At 39.2% G+C, this 27,594-nt stretch overlaps 1 protein-coding gene across 2 annotated transcripts in view; it reads left to right on the top strand.

The window, feature by feature from the left end:
* The first annotated feature begins 560 nt into the window (after positions 1-560).
* STX7 (syntaxin 7) overlaps positions 561-27,594 on the top strand; it is a 57,386-nt gene continuing 30,352 nt past the window's right edge. For both annotated transcript variants that reach the window (XM_003932440.4, XM_074397449.1), the window contains exons 1-2: positions 561-667; positions 9,712-9,862. In XM_003932440.4, the coding sequence (XP_003932489.1) occupies positions 9,778-9,862 (85 nt within the window). In that variant the 5' untranslated portion in view covers positions 561-667; positions 9,712-9,777. The remainder of the gene's footprint in view (positions 668-9,711; positions 9,863-27,594) is intronic.

Here is a 27,594-nt window from a genome sequence, read left to right on the forward strand (position 1 = left end):
CATCTAATAATTACATTATATTTGGATATTTATCACTGGAACCGTCTCTGCTTTTTTAAAATCCTGTGAAAACTACGCCCTGCTTTTCAGGAATGCTTAGAATGACTCGTATGTGCTAGGAAAACTTGTTTACTAAATGAGCACCCAGAGAAGACTCTTCACTTATTCCTTCATTGTTCTTGCTAGGATTGTGTATTCGCGTCTGCATTTTTCGATGGAGTTGTGAACGCGATCTACTGCAGAGTTAAAGGTTAGCTAACAAGATAGGCAAGTGCTAATGGGGCGGGGTGAAGCCCCGCGTGCAGGGAGGCTGTCTTCACCAGATAAAGAAGACAACTATCCTCCATTCCGTCCTCTGCTTTTTTGCACGCAGGCTAAGAGGCGTTCACCATTTCTACGTCAGGCTTCATAGAACAGCTCCCCTGCAATTTTGCTGATACCCTCATTCCTTAGCTTGAAACTGGAGGGGGCGGTGAGGGTTGCTGTCACTCAGCCCCCTGGGCCAATAGGAAAGGGGTGAGCCCCGCCTTCTTCCTTGTGCTGTGCTGTGGGCATGCGCATTGGGCGTCCCCACGCCGCCGCCCATCAGCTGATAATTTCTACAGGAGTCTCCGGGGTAGGTGGGTGACGGTGGCTAGAGGTGTAGGAGGGAGCCGCGGAGTTCCAGGTAAGAGGACCCTGGGGAGGGGAGCTCCCTGGCCTAGCGACAGGGAGGCGCGGTGCCACTGCGGCTGCTGCGCCTCCTTGTTTGTGCGCGTGGTCTGGTGGCCGCCGCCCTGCGCTCTGCAGCTGGCACTCGGGAGGCTAGGAAGGGCCGGGCTGCCCCGGTTCCCGGAGCGCCCGCGGCTCCACACGCCCCCCGGCCCGGTGCAAGGGCGCGGCGAGTTCCGCATTCCTGGCGCGCGCGACTGTGATCAGGTGGGCCCGGCCAGCCTGGCACCCGCCGCGGTCCCCTGGGCAGCGCTCCCGAGGCGCGCGGCGAGCTGAGCTCACCCCGGGGCGGGCGCCAGGGCCGGCTGGGGCCCAGTGCAGGAATCCAGACACGATCAAGTGACCTCTTCCTCTTTTCAGCTCACGGATTGAAAAACACGCTTTAAACTTCCCGATTATTAGAGGAACTGAAAAATGTATGGCTGTAACAAACGAACCGTGTATGTTTATTCAGTGGCTCATAGTATTTGGTTTTTTATTTGGCTTGATGACTTTAACATACTTTCTTTGACATTGTTAGCATACACCTTTAATTAATTTACATATAAATCTTTAAACATACATAAAATATTTCAAGTATTTCCTCCACCGTGTTTTCTAGGTTGCTTTAAATTCAGACAAAGAAAAAAGTTGCATTTCTGATCAAATGCTGTGCGTTTTTTTCCCACAAATTTCTTACATTTCCTTGGCTCTTATCTATATGTAGGTTAATTTTTGTTTACATCAGATCATTGTATTCTGACTATAATTATATATAAAACTTGTCCAGAATCTGGAATAAAAAAAAAACAAGTAATTATGAAATGCTCTGCTTTTAATAATGTTAGAAGTGGACATTTCTTCTGCAGGTGCTCAGAGCACACCTGGGGAGAGGCTGATAATGGTGTTAAATTGTGTCTTGTGATGTGGACAGACCTTGTAGGCCACTTGGAGAAGTTGGCGTCAGACTTGTGACTAGTTAAGAATTATGCTCTTAACAGTTTCTGCAGAGGTTAATATGATACCACATTAACTCATTAACATCATCATTTTTCCTCAGCTATGTTACTGATGTTGCTCTTGATAACAAAGTCATCCTCACTTTGATTTTGACCCCAAACTTTTAAGTGCTGATGGTTGAAAAGTAAATTATAAAGGCTGGGCACAGTGGCTCACGCCTGTAATCCCAGCACTTTGGGAGGCTGAGGAGGGCAGATCACTAGGTCAGGACTTCGAAACTAGCCTAACCAACATGGTGAAACCCCGTCTCTACTAAATATACAAAAATTACCCACGCATGGTGGCGTACACCTGTAATTCCTGCTACTCAGGAGGCTGAGGCAGGCAGGATAATTGCTTTAAGCTGGGAGGCAGAGGTTTCAGTGAGCTGAGATCACACCACTGTACTGCAGCCTGGGCCACAGAGGGAGACTCCGTCTCAAAAAAAAACAAAAAACAAAAAACAAAAACAAAAAACGGAAAAGCAAAAGTAAATTATAGAAAATATCCACAGTAAGTCTGAGTAAAGTTTCCTGTGATTACATTTAATTTGCAAGTTTCATGTGTGAAAGTGTGAGCAAAAAAAAAATCCTTAGGTTTGTGAACTAAAACCAAGTAGTGCAAAAGTTCAGTGGATGGAAGAGCTAAGGCCAAAGAATGCGGTTAATGTATTTTGTGCAGAGAATACTTAGACAGAGCACCCTCACATTGCTTGAGCATTTACTATGCATCAGGCACTGTAGATTACACAGGGTAACAAGGTTGTCTCTCTCCTGTTTATATTCTAGAAGTAGCTCCTGTTTGTATTCCAGAGGTGTACGGATCAATAATAAACAGTCTACTAATTAGGCTATTGAGCACTGTGAAGCGATAAGTTAAATTGACAAAGAGTGGACAGTGGTGAGTTCTCACTTCAGATCAGAGTGGCCGCAAAGGTTTCTCTAGCATGTGATGAAGCCTTGCTGGGGAGAAGGAGCCAGTCACATGGAGATTATGAGAATAGCCTTCTAGAAATAGGAAGTGGCACCCAACAAAGGCCCAAGGCAGCAAGAAGCCTGGGACCTTCAGGATCTGAAAGAAGGCGCTGGAATTTTATGTTTTAGAAATGGTAATATTTACCCTCAGGCTGGTGTGTGTTCTTAGGAAGTGGGTACATGCATTCATTCTACGTATATTTACTAAGCACTTATGATGTATCCAGGCACTGAGAATAGTACAGTTCACAAAACAGACAAAACAATACCCACCTCCTCACCCCTCAAAATTTATTTGAGGTAGAGGGTAGAGAGAGGTTCAGTTGTTTATGCTGATGCTAATGATTAGGAAAGTGAAATTGACCACTTCTTTGCCAAGATTAGATTTATAGAGCTTGAGATATGTGCGAAATGGAAATCTTAAGGATTCTACAATGTATCTGATTTTAACTAGGAGTAGTGTATGACACTTTAAGATGAAATTTTAACATTCCTTTGTTCATTCTTTTGTGTTCTTTAGAAGCAGTCTTGAGAAGACCCTCATTTGAGTGTTGTACTTCCATTCTCCCTTCCCGTTTTTCTCTTTATAGTGTTTATATATCTTCATAGAAAGACGATTATTGAGATGTGATTAGCACTAGATCTTTCTGTGATAATGGAAGTGGTCTATGAATGAGCTGTCCAAGCTGTTGGCCACTAGCCACACAGAATTTTTGAACATTTGAAAGGTGTCTAGTGTGACTGAAGAACTGGATTTTTCATTTAACATAATTTTAATTCTATAAAAATGAGAGCTACAATATGATACACAATATAAAAAGGTGTGAATTGTCACATCAAAAAATGAAATGTAGAGTAAAAGTGTAGTTTCTTAATGCAATCAGTTACATTGTTAGCAACTTAAAATAACTTGCGATAATATTTTTTTGCTTTTATTATTTTAATTGACAGATAATGATTATACATATTTGTATGATACATATGATTCTTCATAGATGTATACAATGCATAATGATCAAATCAGAGTAATTAGCATATCATTACCTCAAACATTTAACATTTTTTTGTGTTAAGAGCATTCAAAATTTATTCTTCTAGCTACTTGAAAATATACAATAAACTGTAATTAATTATAGTCATCTTTTAGGGGTATAGAACACTAGACTTCATTCCTTCTACCTAGCTGTATTTTCATATTAGTTTACCAACCTCTGGCTATCCCCTTCCCTGTCCTTCCCTGCTTCTAGTAACCACTGTAATTTTAATTTTTACAGCCTGTTTAGTTAGTGGCTACACTATTAGTGCAGGTCTAGATAATGAATTATATAATTATTATTCTAAGCAATGAAATAGTAATTCTGAATGGGCTTTCAAAAATATTCAGCAAGAGTACTTTAGTGCATAGCAGCTCTGGGCTAGGTAATGGAGACTGACGTGGAAAGCAGACATCTGAACAACTCATCATCCATTTAGCCTATATGCAGACATCTTAAGCTTTTAATCAATTTGTAGTTACCTATCTGTCTATGCGTGTATTTGTGTACATATTTTTTTAAGACAGCCATTTGGTTCCTTTACTTTTGGTATCTCATTATCAAAAGAGCCAACCATACCACTTTTTAGCAGAATAATAGAGAAAAGAAATGAGCTAGTCCTCTGTGTTGCTTTATCAACTCATGTAGTTATCCCAAACATGTTCCTTCATCCTGGGAGTGGGAATAGCAAAACCTCAATAGGGGCTTGCAGAAAAGTGGTAAATTTGGTTTTTCTAATTGAATGAGTTCACCTGCCTTCAATTTTGTTGTACAAGGAAGCAGTATGGTTTAGTGTTTGAAAAATGTGGGCTCTGTGATATTTTCAAATTTCAGCTCCTTTGCTTAAGCACATTATTTATTCTCATTATGCCTCAGTTTCTTCATGTAAAAAATATGACATTAGTAATTATACTAGTGTCATAGACTTATAAGAGTTAACTGAGAAAATAAATTTAAAAGTCTTAAGCACATGCTTAGGAAATGTAAGTCCTGGATGATTGTTGGCCATTGTTAACCTTGTTTTATTTTACATATCTTTCTTCTCCATCTTTTGCAAATTGCTTTTCATTCTTCACTCATGATTCCTGGCTAGGTACAATGGCTCAAACCTATAATCCCAGTACTTTGGGAGACTGAGATGAGAGGATTGCATGAGCCCAGGAGTTCAAACCAGGAGGCAGAGGTTGCAGTGAGCTGAGATTGCGCCACTGCCCTCCAGCCTGGGTGACAGAGGGAGACTCTGTCTAAAAAAACAAACAAAAAAAAAAATCAAAAAATTTGTGGGATATGGTGGCAGGCGCCTGTAATCCCAGCTACTCGGGATGCTGAGGTGGGAGGATTGCTTAAGCCCAGAAGTCAGGGCTGCAGTGGGTCGTGATCACACCACAAACAACAACAACAGTAATGCCAAACAAAGAAAAACTAAAACAAAACTCATGATTCCAGTCAATCTAAGTAGCAGCTCTTTGGGTGAATGAAGCCAGTTGCCAGTTGTCTCCCCAGCAGGAACTTTCTCACATTTAGTAGCTTGGGAGAGGGATGAAGAAAATTGATTGTGTTTGTGACTGAGTGGTTGATTTTCTAGAGAGGAAAAAAAAAGGTGACCTTGAAAGAAAACAGTGAGAAGACTTGGGCTACACTGGTTTGAGGATAAGGAAGATGCGATTGAATACTGTGTTTGACTTGATAGAACTCTTCATGGGAGAGAGATCAGGCCTCAGGTGTGGTTGTGTGGTTTTGAGACAGGTGAGTTTGTCATGGTCTTGTGCTGATGTTGGTCTTGCAGCTGCAAGAACCGATCATAACTTTCTTCTGTGGAGGGCAGAAAAGCATCTGGTATCTGGATGTGCACTGTCTCATTTTGATCCTAGCAGCAGGCCCAAATGCCTAATGTCTTGCCCAAAGTAGAGATTTCCAGTTGCTAGTTCCACTGTGTGCTACACAGGCAGTGGCTGGATTCTTGTAGCTTTCACAGACATGTAGACACTAGAGAGAGCCAAGGGTATGAGCTGGAGACATGGATGTGAGACTTATTCAGGTATAGGCTAAAATGGAACCATGTGTATGGAGGAGCCTCCCTGGAGAGTACATGAATAACAAACAACATTTTTTCATTCAATGTGTTTGTTTTGGCTGTAAGCCAGTTTTTCCAGAAATCTACTTGATAGAGGGAAAGGAGAAAGGAAGATGTCATTGAACCAAGAGAAAATTTTCTTTGTCCATGTCTTTGAATATTATTTGGCAATAACAAGGAATGAAGTACTGATATATGATACAACACAAATGGACCTTGGAAACATACTAAGACGAAGAAGCTAGTCTTGAAGAACACATTGTATGATTCCATTCCTATGAAATGTCCTGAATAGGCAAACCTATAAAGATGTAAGGTAGATTAGTAGTTGCCATTTGCCAGTGAGGTTGGGAGAAATGAAGAATAATTGCTAATGATTACAAGCTTTCGTTTTAGAGTAATGGAAATGTTCTAAAAGTGATGATTGTACAGTGTTCTGAATATATTAAAAACCATTAGGTTGTGTACTTCAAGTAGGTATATTGTGTGGCATGTAAATTGTATCTCAATAAAGCCATTTTATTTGTATAAATTTAAGGGGTGCAATGTAGTATTGTTACATGGATATATTGCATAGTTGTGAAGCCTGGGCTTTTAGTGCAACCATCACCTGAATAATGTACATTGTACCCATTAAGTAATTTCTCATCCCTCACCCTCCTATCCTTTTGTTTCCCTAGTGTCTTATTATTCCACACTTTGTCTGTACGTACACATCGTAGCTTCCACTTACAAGTGAGAACTTGCAGCATTTGACTTTGTTTCTGAGTCATTTCACTTAATGGCCTCCAGTTCCAACTGTGCTGCTGCAAAAGACATGACTTCAGTCTTTTTAAAGGCTGAATAGTATTCCATTACATTTATATACACTACATTTTCTTTATCCATTCAGAAATGTTAATAGACACTTGATGGGCACTTAGGTTGACCCCAAATCTTTGCTATTGTGAATAGTGCTACAAGAGATACAGGATGGCAGATACCCTTTTGGTATAATGGTTTCTTTTCTTTTGGGTAGATACCTAGTAGTGAAGTTACTGGATCAAATATTAGTTCCATTTTTATTGCTTTGATGGCTCACCCTACTGTTTTCTGTAGAGGTTATACTACTCCACACTCTCACCAACAGTGTGTGTGTTCCATTTTCTCTGCATCCTTGCCAACATCTGTACTTGTTTGACTTTTTTTCTTTTTTTTCCTGCTCAAAAATCTGTTTCTGGATGACTGTTTAACAGCCATTCTGACTGTTGTGAGATATCTCATTGTGGTTTTAATTTGCATTTCTCTGATGCTTATTGATGTCAGGCATTTTTTGATATGCTTCCTGGCCATTTGTACGTCTTCTTTTGAAAAATGTCTGGTCAATACGCTTTGTCCACTTTTTAATGGGGTTATTTGTGAGGTCTTTTTGTTGTTGTTGTTGTTGAGTTGTTTGAGTTTCTTGTAAATTCTGGTCATTAGTCTTGTTTGCAGATATTTTTTTTCCCATTCTGCAGGTTGTCTGTTCATTCTGTTTATTATTCTTTTGCTGTGTGGAAGTTTTTAGTTTAATTAAGTCTCTTTTGTCTATTTTTGGTGGTGTTGCTTGTGCTTTTGAAGTCTTAGTCATAAATTCTTTGCCTAGACCAATGTCCAGAAGAGTTTTCCCTAGATTTTCTTCTAGTATTTTAATCTTTTCACGTATTATGTTTAAGTCTTTAATCTACCCTGATTGATTTTTTTTTTAATGGTGAGAAATAAGGGTCCAGTTTTACTCTTCCACGTGTGGCAATACAATTTTCCCAGCACCATGTATTGAAAAGGGTGTCCTTTCCTCAGTGTATGTTTTTGTCAACTTTGTCAAAAAGATCAATTGGCTGTAGATATGTGACTTTACTTCTGAGTTCTCTATTCTGTTCCATTGTTCTATGTGTCTGTTTTTATAAGAATATCTTGCTGTCTTAGTTACCATACCGTTGTAGTATAATTTGAGGTCAGGTAATGTGATGCCTCCAGGTTTATTCTTTTTGCTTAAAATTGCTTTGGCTATTTGAAAACATGTATTTATTTATTTATTTATTTTAAGTGACTTGGAAATGCATTTAAAATTGCATGGTTTCAAGGATGTTCTGGATGGTGTTGGTGTCATTGAATCCTGAGGTCTGCTCTTGTGTCCGGACCCAAGTCCAAAGCTACCTGGAAGGAAGGTTAATTCTATCTGCCCACTGTAGTGGTCCAGCTGTCTGCCTTTAGTTTGAATTTACCCTTTTATGCAATTGGTTTTGGATCTGCCTCTAGGATTTGGTGAGACTCAAAGAGCCCAGAATAGATCAACTGTACCTGAAAAGGAAATTGGAGACTATCTAAAAGCAGCCAGGACTTTCAGGGTGGCCTGGCACATTCAGAGTGCGCCAGAGTTCCAGACGTGGAACCAGTTCAGCTGTTGTACTTCCTGCCAATACTGTCCCTTAGAGCAAAGACACATATTTCACTGTGGCTTCTTCTCCTTTACCAGAAATCATCTGTGGCATTAGCTGTATGTGGTAGCAAAGCATGGATAGCCTTGGCATCAGAACCCTGGGACTTAATCCCACCTCCACCTGTGGGTGGGTTGTGTTACCATTACTTAATCATAATAAGCCCACTGTTTGCTCATCATTAAAACGAGAATAATGTCACTTACTTTAAGGAGGAAGTTGTGAAAATTAAATTAGTCTGTGTGAAATACTTTCCACGTCGCAGATGTGCGAGAAATGTTAGGCTGTTCCTCTCCTTTCCTTTCTGTGTTGTTTTCCCCTTGTCCTAGCTGTGAATCATCTGATCCAGGGTTGGCCAGGAACCTTCCCTTCCTTTAGTAAACATCATACTGCATGTGCCCTTTCCACATGCTCTGGGTCTCTCCATCCCAACCTTCGTGTCCTTGTGTTTGTGGTTCTGCATACTGGTCATAACCAAGTATCCAGATCTTAGGTTTCTGTTCCATAAATTCTTTCTATATAAGGGCGATGGTCATTTTTTCTTTTTGTAGCTCTTCTCATTTTAGACTAGCACATAATCTTTTACGGATTTGTGGGCGATTTTTATCGGTTTGCATTATTAACTTCATCCTCTCTCCTAAATGACAAACTTGATTTGAGCAGATACTGTGTCAGTGTGTTTTGTTTGTTGTGTTTGCATTGCCCAGGTGCTTAGTTTAATGCTGGGCATGTAGCAGGCTCTTAGTAGAGAGTGTTTTACAAATTGACCACCAACGACTTTGTGGTATTCCAGTGCATAGTCATGGAAAAGATGCGGTGGGAGTAGTTGAAATTCTTTACTGTGCGTAGTCCTGTACTTAGGGACATCCCTTTTCAACTTTCTTTCCAAACCCTGATTGGAGTGGTGTGGATTGAAGAGGTAGACAATGTCGTCTGACCTTCCTCCTGTAGGGGTATCTCAGTGTCTCTTGGATTCTGTCATCCATTCTATTTCCTCTGCCAGGAAGGTTTGAGAAACATTTGCTTGTCAGTGGTTGGCTCCACTCTTTCAGATTTAACCTTTTCCATTAAAATTAGAGCCCTATCAATCATACGTTCCTGAGCAGGTCCTGTGTGTGTGTTAAATTAGATATCAAGGTTGGTGCAAAAGTAATCACAGTTTTTACAATTACTTGTAATGGCAAAAACTGCCATTACTTTTGCACCAACCTAATACAATGAAATTTCTGGGGATATGCTGAAAAGTCTGTGTTCCATTTAATAAATATTTAAATGCCTCTTTTTGCTAAGTTGTTTTAAATGTTGGGGAAAGATAAATAGCTTGTGAGCTCTGCCTTATAATTGTTTGCAGTTTAGTTAAGGAAAAAATATGTAAGGAACTAAAATTATGTACAGGAAAGGGATTTAATAATTTTTCTTTAAGAGATCAAACATGTTTTCAAACGGAATATGCAATTTTAATTGTTTGACATGTTATTATTTAGGTGTCTGCTTCAAAAACTGCACAGCCTGCCAACATCTGATGAAATTAGCGAATAAGCACCTCAGCCATGTCTTACACTCCAGGAGTTGGTGGTGACCCCGCCCAGCTGGCCCAGAGGATCTCTTCCAACATCCAGAAGATCACACAATGTTGTGAGTTAAGGTTTTAAATTGACTTCCCTGTTTGTTTCCACTCTTAACTGAGCTTGGGGGAGGTTCATAAAAGGACAACTCTGCTGATCGAGTGAGGGAGGAGCATTCCTCTAACAACAAGTATTAAAGGGCTCCAACTCTTTAGAATGAATGCAAGAGAATTATATTTGAGATAGCATTTACTGCGTTTTTCTAGAGGAATTCAGGGCCAGGCACATAATACATTATTTCATTAAATACAAAAAAGGTTTAAAAGGATAATGGATTGTTATATTTGCTTTGAAGCTCTCTGGTTCTAGATGAGATGATACCTGTTGACTTAGTCTCATAGGTTTGGAACCAGGTAGCACTACCAAGGGCTGACGGGGCATAAAGTTTATTAAAAATAAAATCTGACTGGATATGGGTTAGGTTTATCTTGTGAAGGGCAAGTATGTGGTACCTTATTAAGGAGTAAGAGGAACTAAGAAGGGGACATTTTAATCTATTGAGGAAGATAGCACAGACAATCAGACATGCATTCCCCACAAATTATTGTTTGTTACACTTGTCAGAGATAGAATACCAGTAGACTGATGCACTGTGACATTTCATTCAGAACTATTCCTCTTCAGGATATGTATGAAGTAAATCATTCTAACAGATTTGAGCCTGTAAGGTTTTTTTTTTTCTTTGTTTTTTGTTTCTAAATTATAGCTAATCACGTATCTTGGGTGATTCTAGTCATTTTGCTCTCAGTACCTGAACTCTTTCTTCCTTCAGAGTATGTTAATACAGGTTTATTCTTCAGCCGACTTCCTTACAAGGCTATTCTTTTGACTTGCAGAAGTAGTGTTTTCAAATGATCTTACTGTGTTTCTTTTTCTAATCGTTACACTCCCCTACAGCTGTTACTCTACCTGAGTGATTTAAATGAAATGCTAGTGTGTTTTAGGAGCAAAGAGAGAAAACTAGATTACAAGTGGCTCTAAAAAGATGCTGCTGTGAACAATGGTATAAAATAACACTTATTCTGATTTGGGGTGATTTCTGGAACTTGCCTGTTCCTAGAAGAACAGGGAAGTGCACAGTGTCAGACACCGTGTTGTCCACAGCAGGGAACCTAGGAATGGTACATTGAGAGCTGCTGCAGTTTGTCCCAGGGCAATAGCATTGGCTCTGCTTTGCTCCTCTGGCTTCAGATCTGTTCTGATGGTGGCCACAGAAGAGCCTCTGTTTTTTTAATGGCTCCCTTGCTGCTGGTTAGAAATAGTAGTACTGGTCTGCCCCAGGTGTATCTGGCTCCCTGTGCAGAAATTAGGGAGCTTATAATTCTAATTACAAGTATGGAAAATTAGGACCTTTATACAAGAAAGGAGGCCAAGAGGCCTTCCTCCAAAGAAGAGAATAAGTAAGCATCCTGTGTTGGGAAAGCTAAACAGTGTCAGGAATTGAGGATGAGGAATGACTGTCCTATACTGAGATTGTGGAAGTAGCGAGCAGTAGGTAGTATGAAAGATACGTGGATTGAAGATTGTGTGTGAACATGAACTGGCAGGAGAAAGGGGTTGACTTAAATCAGGCCATTTTCCCTAAGAAAGAGATCAGGTGACAATGGATGAAAAGTGACAAATTGAGCCAGAGTTGAATATTTATGGTGTGTTTGCTAGCTAAGTGTGAATACATGCAGAGCAGTCTTGGAGTGTGTGAAGGGATGGCGATGATACTCCACGCTCCATGTGAAGAGTTGTTGAGAAGACTGGGGCTGTTCATGTAGGCAAAGATACAGTCACCATCTCCAGATATTTGAGTCACTGTCATGTGTGAAACAGAAGCCGTATGTTCTGCATGAACATAGGGGCCTCCACAAATATACCGAAGTTACAGGTAGTCAGATTTCAACTTGCAAAGGAGGAAGGGCTTTTGAATAATCCAAGTTGTTAAGGGAGAATTGCTTCCCTTAGGAGGAATGAGATTGCTTATCAGTGACCAGAAAAAGATGGTCAGATATTTCTCAGATTTATTAATAAGAATTTTAAACATAGGAATCATAGCTCAGACTAAGCAGGTTTTAATTTTGATATTCTATTGTGATTCATTCAATGAGTAATTGGGGGAACATACTACTTGCTAGATACTGTTCCAAACTGTAGGAACGTAGCAGTAAACAATCTATGAGGTCCTGCTCTCATAGTAGTTTACAGTGTAGTAAGGAGAAATAATGAGTAACTTAATTTTCTTTAAAGAAAATACAGTGAAAGTGAGGTGAGAGCAAGTGACTGGGGAAGCTGCCTTTGCTTTAGATGGTCTGAATAAGGACAAGGAGGGACTGGCAGTGAGAAGATTCAGAGAAAGGGCATTTCAGACAGAAGGTATAACTAGTCTTAAAAATTCAAAAGCAGCCCTGGGCTTGAAAATATTCAGAAAATAGGGAATAGGGAAAAAGCCAGCCTGGCTGAGGCACAACACCTGGGGCAAGAGCGCCAGGAGATAAAACCAGAGGGGTCTGGCGGGTCAGCTGTGGCCTCGTAGGACATTCACGGAGTTTCGATTTCATTTTCAGAGGCAGTGGAAATCACTGGAAGTGTATAACCAGGGGAGAGACATAATCAGATCTGCGTTTTGAAAAAATCGCTTTGGCTGCTGCATAGAAAACAGACACTGGGGGAATAGCAGGGAGATATGCTGGTTATCACAGAGGTCTGGGAGGAGAGATGTTGGCTTGGACCAGGGCGATAGCAGTGGGGATGGAGAGAAGCAGTGATGTATTTGGGAGGTAGAGCCAGCGGGACTCACTGATGTGTGTGTGTAGGGATGATAGAGGAAGGAAGGAGTTAAAGATGACTCCATAGTTTTAGCATTGAGCATCTGACTAGGTGGTGGCAAGGGTGTACTGAGATGGGAGGGATTACAGTTCAGGACAAGTAGGGGAAAGTTTTGTTTTGACCAAGTGCATTTTGAGATGTCATTTAGATATCTAAGTGGAGATATCAAACATCTCAAGAATTTGGAAGTCAGAGCGTCCTCAGAGTATAACTGTTATTTAAAACCATAGGTGTGAAGTAATCACATAAAAGTAAAGAGGCCTGGAACATTAAAAAATGTTGAAATCAGGAAAATAGCATGAAGAATCTAAGGAGTGACCTGTGTGGTAAGATAAAAATCAAGATGTGGTAGATTTCTAGAAGTTAAAGAATGTTTCAAGAATGAGTGAGGCATTATCTCTGTCCAGTGCTACTCAGAGACTAAGATAAAAGCAGATACTTGGAGTTGGTAAACTGGTGACTTTGAAAAGAGTGTTCTCATAGCCATATTCCAAGTGTAGATGGAGGAAGGGAAGGAGAAGCACCCACTCTTTCCATTTTAAAGAGACTTTCCAGAGTCTTACTCACCTCTGCTTATGTAATTGTTCATGTGGCTACACCTAGCTGCCAGAGAGGCTGAAAACATCTTAGCAGGATTTCAGTGTGCTCACTAAAATTGGGGATTATTCTATCTGAGAAAGAATGGGGGAGAGAATCAATATTTAGTAGGCAACTAGCAGGCTCTGCCATGAAAGTAGAAAGAGAATCAAAGAAAGGGTTGCATTTTCCACTGCAAGAGGGAAATTCTGGTAAGAGTATAATTGCAAAGGAAATGTTTTGAAAGTGCGAGGATATGGGAATGAACCACTAGTGAGTGGTTCACATTTCACCCGCTGTATAGAGGTGAGGCTAACTGCGGTACAGATGGAAACATGGTGGGCAAACATAGATTTCCTGTTTGAGTGGGTCTGTGCTTAAATGAAATGTGAGGCAAGGTCATCAGATAGAGAATGGGAGGGGAAGAAGAGAGTTTAGCAAATGCGTTGAGTATATATTTAAGATTTAGGGTCATGAATTTAGTGAAACCAGTCATCACTGTATTTTTTTCTAATTCTGAGGTTAAATGTCTAAATGAAGGGGAGTTTACATAAAGTATTGTTAAAAATCTAACCTACTGTCAAGTATGTGTACTGATAAGGGCATGCAGACATCACATGGAAGTGAAAGACGGAAGTGTGAAATTTCAGTTCATTTTTTTCCCCCATTTGGTAATGCTGGTAACACTCGGTGCGATTGACTAAAATGATACTTTGCATCACATTTAGGTTCCTTTCATACTATATTTGCATCTTTTGAAATTGTGTCAGTACACATTATCTGTTTTTACAAAAGAAACCTAAAAAGAAGATGCTGTAAGTAAGGTAATATGTAATTAGAACATGGGCATCTGTTAAACTAAATTCTTCTTGAATGTTGCGGTGCAAAAATTTATTTTCACATTAGTTTTGATGAGATAAATGAACACTCTAAAATATCAAGTTGTGTGGTTTAGTTTATGCCAAAAAAAGAAAATGACAGTCAAAATATTTTTAAAACATTTCTTGTTAAAGATAATCTGTAGTCTTTAGAATTTGTTTCACTAGTAGAGCATTTAAACCATATTATAATGATATAATTTATATTAAGCATAAAATATTTAAATATTGTAAATGCTTACATGTACATGCTTACATTCTAAAATACATTAGAAATATAATTACATTAAAACAATATAACTTTTAAAGAGTTGAGTAGTTATAACAAACTATGACTTTATTGCAGGTTTTATAACAGTTTAAACTGATTAAGAAAATATTTTTATCCTGTGAGAGAAAGCGTTGACTCTGTATCAGAGTCAGCAAGGACCTTGTGCCACCCACACTTCATCTTCTGCCCATGGCATAGACCATATTCTCTGTTGATAGCCTAGCATGCCCTCCAGTCTTTTTCAACCGGAGGCTCCAGGTAACCGTTCCCAGTAGGTTGGAGTTGGCAGGCAACAAAACGTTTTGTTATCACAGGTCTAGAAGATCATCATGCCTCTAAGAAATGCTTAGATTTCGTTTTCAAACTTTGGATTGAGATGTTCAAAAGTTTTTATTAGCAACATCTCTGTTCATTTACCTTCTATCATTTCCCCGTGTTCTCGGTCAGACATACTCCTAGCTGTGATGTGGAGTATGAGGATAAACAAGCCTGTGTGGGTTTACCTACAAAGCCATCATATAGGGATGATAGGCTGAGCCAATCATATAGGTAAACCAGAGTAGGCATTTTCACAGGGACCATTCATCCTCACCCAAACACAAACAATGTGGAAAAGTATCTTCTGAACACACAGAGAAAACTCATGTTTTTTTTGTTGTTGTTGTTGTTTTTTTTTGTTGTTTGTTTTTTTTTTTTTTTGAGACGGAGTTTCGCTCTTGTTACCCAGGCTGGAGTGCAATGGCGCAATCTCGGCTCACCACAACCTCCGCCTCCTGGGTTCAGGCAATTCTCCTGCCTCAGCCTCCTGAGTAGCTGGGATTACAGGCACGTGCCACCATGCCCAGCTAATTTTTTGCACTTTTAGTAGAGACGGGGTTTCACCATGTTGACCAGGATGGTCTCTATCTCTCGACCTCGTGATCCACCCGCCTCGGCCTCCCAAAGTGCTGGGATTACAGGCTTGAGCCACCGCGCCCGGCGAAAACTCATGTTTTTAAATGCGGCAGAATCAGTGTATCAAAATTCATCACATAAGTAAACACAGGCTTGTTTTTTTCAGACTTTTCAAAAATGGAAGTATAATGTATATATTGAGTAGTAGAAAAATTATTTGTGTGTAGCTCAGTGAATTATCTATCATGCTACCACAAATGTCAAGAAATAGAATGTTACTTGTTCCCCTAAAGTCCTTCTTGTGCTGACACCCCTCCATGCCCTTCAGAGATGACCAGTGTCCTGACTTTGTTAATATCATTGGTTAATTTTCCTTTTTAAAAAATCTAATAGAATCAAGAATCAAATAGAATTATTTTATGTTGGGCTTCTTTTATTATGTTTGTGGGATTCACCACAATTTATTTATTCTTTCTACTGTTGGTAGTATTTCCATTTTTTGATTTTGTTTTTATTTTTTGCTAGGATGAACGGTACTCCTGAACATTCTTATATGTTCTTTTGTTGCATGTGAAGGAATTGGGTTACTGGCTTATAGGATATGTGTATGTTCAGCTTTCATGGATAACAGCTAAACAGTGTCCTAAAAAGATTGTACAGCCAGTGTATGAGAGTTTGTGCTACTCAGAGTCCTTGCCAACATTTGACATTTACAATTTTTATCAATTTTAGCTATACGTTTCTCTTGATTTACTTTTGCAATTCCCTGATTAGAATCGGAGTATTTAGAATGTAGCTAAGTTAAATAAATCAATGAGATTATAGGAAACGTTTCTAATCAGGCAAGCTATATGTGATTGCATGTACATTTCCTGAAATCAGATCCAAATAGCAGTGTGACCTTGAGTAAGCTATCTAACCTTCCAGGACATGGTTTTCTCATGTGTATTTTCTGTGAACTAGATTATGGTCTCTTCAAACTTTAACAAGCAGTAATTCTTACCAAAGTTTTTCAGAGTCTTGAAACTCTCCTAACATGTACAAGATTATTCTTTGTGTTATTAAGAAGCCAATTGCCATATCTAAATCCATAATGCATGTTTATAAAATCTCATAATAGAAGCTATCACCAGTAAAACTAGCTAGAGTTCCACTGAGGCTTATATATTATTACTAAATGTAGGAGATGGGAAAGTTGGGGCACAGAGGTTTGAATCCTGTCAGAATTAACAAAATTTTGTGTTGAAGGAGATTGGTGAATAGAAATGAGAATAGCTGACCTTGAAACATAGTCCTTGAGATAAAAATTTCCTTAACACCTAAATAGCATAGTAAGCCTTACAACTGTGCTAATGTGAATTCTGGGATTTGAGTTTGTTTTTTTTTTTTTAATAATAATAACTGGAAAGAGGAAGATGTGGTGTGGCTAAAGTCAGAAAATAAATAAAACAGATATATTGGAAACATAAAAATCTGCTCATCAGAATTTATAAGTATAGAAGTTTCTGCAAAAGTATGTATCGTATGTCACATGGGCTTGTGTATGTGTGTTTTTTTCTGGAAAATTTGGAAAGATAGAACCTTTTAGGGACACATAAAGTATGAACGTAAGCTTCTAAGTACAAGGAGAAGGTGACTGAAAAATATTTTTGTTGAATCTTCACTTGTTTCATTTTGTGTCATGTATCTCCTACAGATTAAAGCTGTTAGTTCAGCATGGACTTTAGTATAAAATTGAAACAGATGCTATTGGTTTCTGTGTGTTGTAATGAGCTTCCCATGCTGTGAGTGCACTTTTCAAACTTAATAAACAATTTCGAAATTGTTCTTATGACTTTGAGATGAAATTAAAAGTCCATGTAAAAGTGTGAGCCCTTTTGTTACTTTTGAGAATGATCATAATTCTTTTAATTAGTTAGGGTCTGGTGCAGGGAGTTTTTGCATTTTAACACATGACTGCACAAAAGGGAAGCTAATATTGTCAGCTGCTTTTTTTTTTTTTTTCTTTTTATCTTTTTTTTTTTTTTTTTTTTTTTTTTGGTGATAAGCCAAACTTTTTTTAAAAGGAGCCCCAGTCCTGAGAAGTTAATGAATTTATTGGAACCATGTATTTACTCAGGAATTAAGAATATTTTCTTTTTTTCTGAGGTAGTCTGTTGGTGGAATGGGAAGGCAGTTTATTAGAAGAAAAAGAGTTGAAAAAGTGTCCTTTCCTCCCCCTCCTAAAATGTTGTTTGAGATATTTTCATCTAAGATCACACATCTGAAAACATGTGGTTGGGTGTTTTTTCCCCCCTTGAGGAGAAAAAGTACAGTTTTTATTTCATTGTGATTTTCTTCGTGCCTGAGGTATTGACATAAAACAGAGGTAGATATGAAGGTAATATCTTATCTAAGGAAATTTTAACAGAATGTGACAACTTTTCTTCAGTGACTTCTCCTATATGACTGAACATGGTGTTTATGGCCGAATATGAGTGAATTCTTTGTTTTATGAACTAAATCTTCAAGATGTAGCTCCAGGATGCTTCAGGAAGCTTTATCCCTCACTCTCCTATCTGTGAACCATACACATACCTCTGCCCTGAACATGAACTTTCTTACCCATGGTTCCAACCCCAAACCCTAGTAGTGGGTGTCTTCACTCCCTGTATTCAATCTAAGTGTAAATCCTAGTAATTCTACTGGTCAAATCTATCTGTGTCTCTCCATCTCTGCCATTACCACCCATGTCTCAGCTGCTGCTGTTTCTCTGAATGACTGCGGTCTCCAAATTGTTCTCCTTGCTTCCATTCCCATGTATTTCAGTCTTCTCCAAATAGTAGTCAAGGTAAATTTGTAAAACTATAAATCAGATCATGTCATCCTATAGCTTGAAATGTAACAGTTACTTCTGTGGCTTTTATAATCATGTAAATCCCCATCATGCCCCACAGTATCCCCAAGATCTGATCCCTGCCTCCACTTGTCAACTGCCACTCTCTCCCATGGCACTGGTCCACATTCCACCAGGGAGACCTTCTTTCCACTTAGTGAACAGTCCAGCTCACCCTCACCACAGGGCCATTGCATTTGCTCTCCTTCTGCTACAGACACCTTCCCAGATCTGCATGTAACTGGTTCCTTCCTGGCATTCAGGCCTCAGGGCCCAAAGCTCACTTCCTGAGCAATGTCTTCCCTGCCTTATCATTTTGCTTCCTCTAGTCATTGTTTTTCTCATTAACCTGTTTTGTTTTTATAATGCCTTTTATCAGTAAATTAAAATACTCTTATTGTTTACTTATTTTTTGACTTTTCCACCAAAACCTTGGTCTCTAGAGATAAAGGGCTCCATATGTCTTAGCTACAGAAGTATTTACACATAGTTTTAGTCTTTCCTTTTTTAAAATGAAATTGAGATCACACTATACAGATTTTTTGGTGCTTGCTTTTTTTTCTCTTGTTATTGGTTGCTTAGTTTTTTATGTGGTTATGCCGCATTTAATCTTCCATTCACAGACATTTTATCCTAAAATGTATATATTTAAAAACCTGAGAACAAATTATGCTCCCTCCACAAGTGAATCCTCTGAGTTCTTGATAGATAAAATACAGTGTCATGGTGAGCATGTAATAAAAATCCTCATATGTATGTTTCTATACTACATTTATTTAAGAATTTCTCTAATAATTATTCGTTTTTTCTAACACAATCTATGCTCAGTAATTGTATGACAGGGTGGCTTCTCTTTGACTGCAGTGTATTTGTGGTTAGTTGTGTAGTACTACTCAACTGCCCTGTGAGGCTGTCCCTCTGTACATTTTAGTTGATTTAGTGCTGAAGTAGGAATCGAGCAGTATAAGTTAGGCTTGGCAATTTCGTTTTGGTTTCCTGTAGTGATTTTGGCAATTATTATCCTCATCTCTTTGATCCCTTTTTGTTGTTTTCACCAATCATTGAGAAATGTTTTTTGTTAAACAGTGTATTAGTTCATTCTCACACTGCTAATAAAGACATACCTGAGACTGGGTAGCTTATAAAGAAAAAGAGCTTTGATGGAGTCACAGTTCCACATGGCTGGGGAGGCCTCACCATCATGGCAGAAGACGAAGGAAGAGCGTAGGGACTTCTTACATGGCGGTGGGCGAGAGATGCCTTGTGCAGGAGAACTCCCATTAATAAATCCATCAGATCTCATGAGACTTAGTCACGATCATGATAACAGCACAGGAAAGACCTGCCGGTGATCCAGTTACCTCCCACTGGGTCCCTCTCACAACATGTGGGAATTGTGGGAGTTACAGTTCAAGATGCGGTTTGGGTGGGGACACAGCCCAAACTGTATCAGTGATTGCCCTTTATACTTAATCCAAACTGAGTTTTTTCTTAAAGTGGTTATCAATTTGTTTACCTATTAGTTGCTTAAGAAAAAAACAAAATTAATACAAGGTATTATTCTCCAAGTCTTGGTACATTTATTTTTCCTACTTTTTTTCCTCATTATAGTGTCATTCTCATGAAGTTATTTATTATATTAGTTACCTAGGAAAAAGCCAAAAGTAATACACAATATTATTCTGCAAATCTTGGTACATTTATTTTTCCTACTCTTCTTTCTCATTATGGTGTCATTATCATGAACATTATTCGAAGTTATGTATTAATGATATTGAATGCGGTCACCTACTTCTCTAAGATAATTTGCCTTTTATTCCATGTGAAGTCAAAGAGAATGCCCACAGACATCACCGAGATCCCGTTCTAGTTTGTGGACTTTCTCCTGCTTGGGAGTATGGAAGCCTTCAAAAAATATCCAGCTGAGGCCTGCTTATTTGTGAATACCCAGGGCACTGCCTTGCTGCTGGGCATGGGAGAAGAGTGGGGCAGGGTGGCCGAAGTATATCCAGGGATTTCAGTTGTATGGTATTTCCTATATACCTTGCTTTGTTCAATAATCTCTTTCTGGAAGGTATGTAAGCCAGTATTTTTAGACTCTTTTATTAACTGTTATTAGGTATCTCCTATTCCTTTTTTTGTGCATTGTTTTTGATCTTCCAGTCACCCTGGTCAGGTGAGGAAATTTAGGTTTGGAGTGGCTGTCACTTGCTCAAGTTTGTACAACTGTTAAGTGGCAAGGCTGGTATTTGAGCCCAGGACAGTCTGGTTCATATAACACGGTGGATTTGGATCATGCTGTCTGTTGTACTAGGGCGTTACTCGTGCATTTATGTTCGTTCCTTCCATACCTGTGATGTGCTAGGGATTGTTTGGATGCTAGATTTATGTCAGCGAACAAAATGAAAATACCTGCCTTTATGGAGTGAACCTTTAGTGAGAGAAGACAGACATAAAATAAACAAATAAATCATACTGTATGTTAGAAGGAGGTGTTTGGTGTTACGAAAAGAAACAATAGCAGAAACATACCGGTAAGGATCCAGTGTGCGGGAGAGGGGATTGCATTTGATAAATAGGGTGCATGGGGAGTCGGGATGGACTGTACTGAGGAGTTCGTCGTTGAGCATGTATTCGAAGGAAGGAAGGGAATGTATCCCGCAGTATCTAAGGAAAGAGTATTTTAGACGGCGAAATAGCAGGTCCATGAGCCCTCAGATGTAAGCACCCTGGCCATTAGAGGAATGGACAGGAGGAAGGAGAGAGAGTTGGGGCCAGCTCAGGTAGGACCTTGCAGGGTGGTGAAAAGACTTAGGCTTTGACTCAGGAGAGCAAGGGGTTGTGAGGGGAGGAGTGCAGTGCTGGTGCAGAGGCAGTGCCGTGTTGGACTCAACCAGAGTTTTAGATTTTGTCAAGTGATTAAGAAGGGAGAGAGGGGCTTAAGATATATGCAAGAGCATGGATATGATGACTGACTCCAGAGTTTAAGTTGGGTAGGGAGCCAGTGAAGGCACTGGAGGTGAGGAAATGTGGCCAAGTGGCAGGACCAATGGATGGCAGCTTGGAGTTGGGGCCAGGGGAGTGAGATGTACATGCAGGAGGTGATTTGTAAGTGGATTGCCTGAAACCAAGATTACGGAAGAGTGACAGTTCCTGGTAGTGCGACAGTGTTTGATGGGATCCTGGAGTATTTGTCTGAGGGAGGGTGGAGGGCAGAATCATTCAGTGTGCCTGATGATCATTCATTTGGCCTCCTCCAAAGAATGGAGGCCAGCCAGGATGGTGGAAGGATCGTCAACCTGTGTATTGAAATCGTGAAAAATGAAGACAGTAGTCGTGTTGGAAAGATGGCAGCGAACCAGAAACTACAACCAGTGAAGAGCAAGGGGTGGCCCAGAGAACCAGAAGCGGCTCAGCCTGCAGTGGGTGGTGGTCACGGGCCCTGATGTGTGCTGCGTGTCTGTCTGTTCTCGTGCTCCTTGCCATGGGGCCTTTATTTTTGAATTTGTCCTTCTTTTCTGAGTTCCTCCAGTCTCTACTTTGTCAGTGAATGTTCTCTGGCCATCTCTTAAGAGTTTTGTGCTCTTCCTTTAAACTGTGATTGCTTCATTGGGTTCTTTTTCTTTTTAATCCTGTGGGTATTTTGGGGTGTAATTTTTACCACGTCCACTTTGTGGCAACATGTTTTCCTGCTGCGTGTTCTTTTAGGGAGTTTTACTGTTCTTTTCCACATATTAAAATAGTCTTTTGTGTGGTTACTCTACCCATTTTTTTGTTATTCAGTGGAATGAGTTTGATTTTCCTGGCAGGAGGTTCCTGTGGAGGGAGAGGGAAGTGCCCGTTTCTCTGCTCAAGGGCTCCGTTCTCTCTGCTGTGCTGTGCAGTCCTGAGGGACCGTTTCTTCCGCTGCCTCTCAGCACCCAGCCTGGTGTAGGAGGGCGTCCTCCTCCATCCCTGATGTCATCCCAGTCACTTCATTGGCTCCAAGATGCACAGACACCCCTTTCCAAGGTGTTCCCCTGGTTTTTGAGAAGGGTCGGCAGCCCATGGCCTCCTGAATCTGTTCCGAGTCTCCTTTTCCCGCCTTCTCCAGCGGAGTCCCCGGTGCTTCTCAGCCCTGCTTCTGCCCATTCCCACTCCAGGTGGGATCAGCTCTTCCTGATGATTTTCAGGTGACATTTTGGAGCTTTGCAACCCCTGTTATTCTCTTCAGTAGCCATCCTTCAGATTCTCCATACAGCTTGCTGCTCCGGACCTGCTGTTTCCTGTTGCTTTTGGCCATATTTACACGGTTTTTGAGAATTTGGCCATATTGACACATTTTGTGTTAATGTCTCTGTATGGGTTTTTCTCCCCGCTGCCCCATTCTACAATATGCCTCAAGGAAGGAAGAAAGAGGAAAATTAAGAAACCTGCTTCTACTGTGTTTCTGTAAGAAGCAGAAATTGATTTTCAGTGTTTTAAAAACATCTGCCAAAAGTGTTGGCAGTTAGAACTGATCAGAAATGACTGAAGTAAAGGTTTGGGAATCACTGCCTGTAAACTAGAGGCAAACTGGCAACAGGAGTTCAGCTGCTTTTGGGGCAGTAGGAGAATTATTGGGCCCTCTAGCGGATGACAGGAAGGAAACTGCTGTGTCAGGAGGGTTGGGGAACTGCAAGGTGCAGGGCCTCACCACTGCCCAGTCCTTACCTGTTTGCTTCTTATGGAAATCACATTTTCTTTCTTTTTTTTTTTTTTTTTTGTTGTTTGTGGTGATAGTTTATTCAAGAATATCTGTAATAGGCATCCCTGCTCAATAGATAGTTACTAGGTAAGATCTGTATTAACAAATTAGTTTTCTCTACCAAATAGACATTTAAATAAGTTCAAAATAAAACATCTTACTGTAAAACAAAGGAACACAATTTTGTAAGAATTTAATGTGTAAACAAATACAGAAAAATAAGCATTATAGCAACCAGTTTTGCTCATGATAGCAATTTTAAAGACACTTCAACAACTACTTTTATCTAAGAGGCTATCTCTGCAAAATAAAATTCACTTTCCTATGGAATAATTTCACAGTCTCAGATTTTAAGCCAGGAAAATGAGATTCATGCTGGTAAAGCAACCTGCAAATTCTGCTTGTTCTCACAATTAACTTTAACATTGTAAAAAGAATGCTCTTAAAGGGGATGGCTGATGACCCAAGGGTCTGCCCTGCTATCTGCAAGACTAAAATTGTCATGACAAATTCAAAGCTAAAAAAAGAAATGACCTTCAGTGTATTTGCCTGGTTCAAGTGGTTATCTGCAAATTTATAATAAGTATGAGTTTCTCAGGAAAAAGATCACTTTCAATGGCAATACTTTATTAAATAATTCAAGATGGGTGTGAGTACCTGTCTTATTAGTTTAGTGCTGTATTAACCATTTGTGAATTATTTCTTGTTTAAAGGAAATTGTAAAACCAATTTAAGATTCTAAATGGAATACATGAATAAAATAAGCCTTAGAATAGAAACCACACATAAAGTTGTCATTTGGGGTTGATAATTAACATAGGTGTTTTATTCTCTCACCACCTTAGTACCAGAACTAAATACCATTTAGTTCTCGGAAATCACATTTTCATGGAACTACTGTTGCTTCTGATTCCAGACTACCTCAGAGCAGGTAAACTGAGCAGGTCCATGTGAGAAATGTTAGGGTGAATAACTTTGCTAAAGTTGCAGCTTGTAATGGTCCAGCCATCTAGAAGGCCACATTATTGTTTACATACAATTTTTAGATGATTTGTTTCTGTACTTTAAAGAACCATGCCCTCAGATTTAACCCTTTATTAATCTACAGCAGCTTTAACATGCCCCGAGTTGCCACTTGTTTAACCTTTGTGTTTTTCTACCTGTAATGTATCAGGGGAGAAAACTAATGACAAAATTAAAATTAAATATGTGGTAAATTTGAGATTGCTTTGTGGAAGCAGGTTATGCTTTCAGATATTCTGCGCTGGGAAGGGGAGCACAGGAAGCCAGTGGAGTTGGGCCCTGTGGGTGGATGCTCTCCACTGAGCTTCCAGCCTCAGGACCCATCCTTTAGAAGGTCCTTCTCCATCTCCCTTCCCTGCTTCTTATCTCTGCAGTTTGCATCAATGCTTTTGCTCACAAAAAAGGTAAGTGTTCTCTTCAGGTTCTAAGACAGAGCATGAGATATGCTAATGCCAGGGGAGAAAAGCCAAAATTATTTTAGTAGCCATCCTGCAGATTCTCCAGGGAATTTTTCCACTTGTGATACGCTTTTTAGAATTTTAATACACTCTTCTTGGTTTTTCTTGATATAAGAAATGGCTAGACATGTGTATTTCTAATGATACATTTTTCGCTGTACATTGTACCCTAACAAACTTAGATTCTAACTCTAATTGTAGTAGACTTACTGGTAATAACATCTTGTATTCTTACGAAGATCTATGCTAGTTTTTAAATGTTTTCATATATTTCATCTTTTTTTTTTTTTTTTTTTTTTTAAAAAGACAGAGTCTTGCTCTGTCACCCAGGCTGGAGTGCAGTGGCATAATCTTGGCTCACTGCAACCTCTGCCTCTGAGTTCAAGCTATTCTTGTGCTTCAGCCTCTCGAGTAGTTTGGACTACAGGTGCTTCCCACCATGCTTGGCTAATTTTTGTATTTTTAGTAGAGATGGGTTTTCAGCATGTTGGCCAGGCTGGTCTCGAACTCTTGGTCTCAAGTGGCCCACCTTGGCCTCCCAAAGTGCTGGGGTTACAGGCATAAGCCACTGTACCTGGCCTGTGTCATCTTGTTTAATACTCCAAACCACCCTTTAACAAAGATGGAGGGTTTTATAGACAATTAAAGATTGGCGTCTAAGACAGAGTTTGTTTCTTTTAATATTTAGGGTTTTATTTTTCTAGTCCTATTTTAAATATGTCACTTATATGCAACTGCTAGGTACATGTCACTGTCACATAGTCTGACTCCTCTGTCCCAATTATGGGCTATAACTATCTTGTATCAAATGATATTTGTCATTATCTCTAGAATTCTTATAATTCTATATTATTAAGTATTAGCACTCAAGTCAATTTCACATTAGATAATTAAGAAATGTAAATAAGAAGCTGAACACTTACAAAAACTGGCAGAACTGCCTAATAAGACAGCTTCAAAATCCAAGGAGCAAAAACTGGTAAAACTGCAAGGAAAAATAGACAAAGCCACAATTATAGCTTTCACTACCCCTCTCTGAATAATTGATACAAGAAGTAGATACAAAATCAGGATACAGAAGATTCAAAGTACTAACCACCTTGATGTGAAAGCCATTTATAGAACAGTCTTTTCAACAACAGCAGAACACACATTTTTCTCAAGCACATCCAGAACATTTATTAAGATAGACTATATTCCTGGCATTAAGGAAGAGTTTCAGCACACTTTAAAAGATTCAAGTCATATAAGATATATTTTTTGACTACAGTGAAATTAAATTAAAACTCAGTAATGGAAAGATCCCTGGAAGATCCCCAAATGTTTGAAAAGTAAACACATTCCAAATAAGCCATGGATCAAAGAGAAGGTCAAAAAGAGAAATTGGAGAATACTCTGAACTGAATGTAAATGAGATTACCACATATCAGAATTTGTTGGATGATATTAACTCAGAAATTAAGGGAATGCTAAACACCAGTATTAGAAAAGAAGACAGATCTCAAATGATGACCTTAGTTTCCACCTAAATTTTAGAAAAAGAAAATGAAACTGCAAAGTCAGGAGAAAAAAGGAAATACAAATCATAGTGGAAGTCGAAGGGAAGAAAAATATCAATGAAGCCAAAAGCTAGTTCTTTGAGATCAAAAGAACTGATAAAGCTCTAACCAGACAACATGAAAAAATAGAAGAAACAAATTACTAACATCAGGAATGAGAGATGATGTATTACAAATTCTATGTATTTTATATGTAGAAATCTATACATATTTACATATGTTCTGTACATTACAGAATCTGTCATGTATTTAAAGGGTTTTTTCCTTTGAAATGGTTTATTTATTTTATTTTACTTTAAGTTCTGGGATACATGTGCAGAACGTGCAGGTTTGTTACGTAAATATACATGTGCATGGTGGTTTGCTGCACCCATCAACCCCTCATCTAAGTTTTAAGCCCTGCATACATTAGGCATTTCTCCTAATGCTCTCCCTCCGCTTTGCCCCCAGCCCCTGACAGGCCCCAGCGTGTGATGTTCCCCTCCCTGTGTCCATGTGTTCTCATTGTTCAACTCCCACTTATGAGTGAGAACATGCAGTGTTTGGTTTTCTATTTCTGTGTTAGTTTGCTGGGAATGATGGTTTCCAGCTTCATCCATGTCCCTGCAAAGGACATATGGCTGCAATTAAGAGAATATTATAAACAACTTTATGACAATAAAGTCTCAGCTTAATCCATGTCCCTGCAAAGGACATGAACTCATCCTTTTTAATGGCTACAATTAAGGGAATATTATAAACAGCTTTATGACAATAAAGTTGATAACTTCGATGAAATGGATAAATTCCTTGATAGACAAATATTATCAAAGTGCACTCAAAAAGAAGTCAGTAACCTGCCTAGCTGTATATCAAGGAAATTGAAATTACAACTTAAAACCTTCCCACACAGAACCAGACTCAAATATCTTCATTAGCGTAATCTACCAAGTATTTAAAACAAACTGTTCCAAAAAAATTGAAGAATTCATTTTATGAGGTTAGCATGATCCTTATATTGAAACCAGATAAAGACAGTAAAAGAAGAGAACACTAGGCTGGGCACGGTGGCTCGTGCCTATAATCCCAGCACTTTGGAAGGCTGAGGCTGGCAGATCACCTAACGTCCGGAGTTTGAGACCAGCCTGGCCAATATAGTGAAACCTCATCTCTACTAAAAATACAAAATATTAGCTGGGTGTGGTGGCAGGCACCTGAAATCCCAGCTACTTGGGAGACCGAGGCAGGGGAATCACTTGAACCTGGGAGCAGGATGTGGCAGTGAGCTGACATCACACCATGCACTCCAGCCTGGGAATGACAGAGCGAGACTCCATGTCAAAAAAAAAAAAAAAAAAGAAAAAAAGAAAAGAACATTACACATCAGTTTCATCTCATGACATAAATGCAAAAATTTAAACAAAATTTAATCAAATTCACCAATATTTTGAAAGGATAATATATAACAAGTGGAGTATATCCTAGGAATTCAGGGTTGGGTTACTATTGAAAGTGCCATCAATGTTCATTTTATTAACAAACTTAAAAAGAAAACCTATATAATCATCTCAATAGATGCAGAAAAAGCATTTGACAGATTTTACTTGCATTCCTAATAAAAATTCTCAGTAAACTAGGAGTAGAAGCGAACTCCTTTTTTTTTTTTTTTTTTTGAAAAAGAAAGAAAAG

This window comes from Saimiri boliviensis, chromosome 4, assembly GCF_048565385.1.
Source record: "Saimiri boliviensis isolate mSaiBol1 chromosome 4, mSaiBol1.pri, whole genome shotgun sequence".
In the NCBI taxonomy this organism is placed as follows: domain Eukaryota; kingdom Metazoa; phylum Chordata; class Mammalia; order Primates; family Cebidae; genus Saimiri; species Saimiri boliviensis.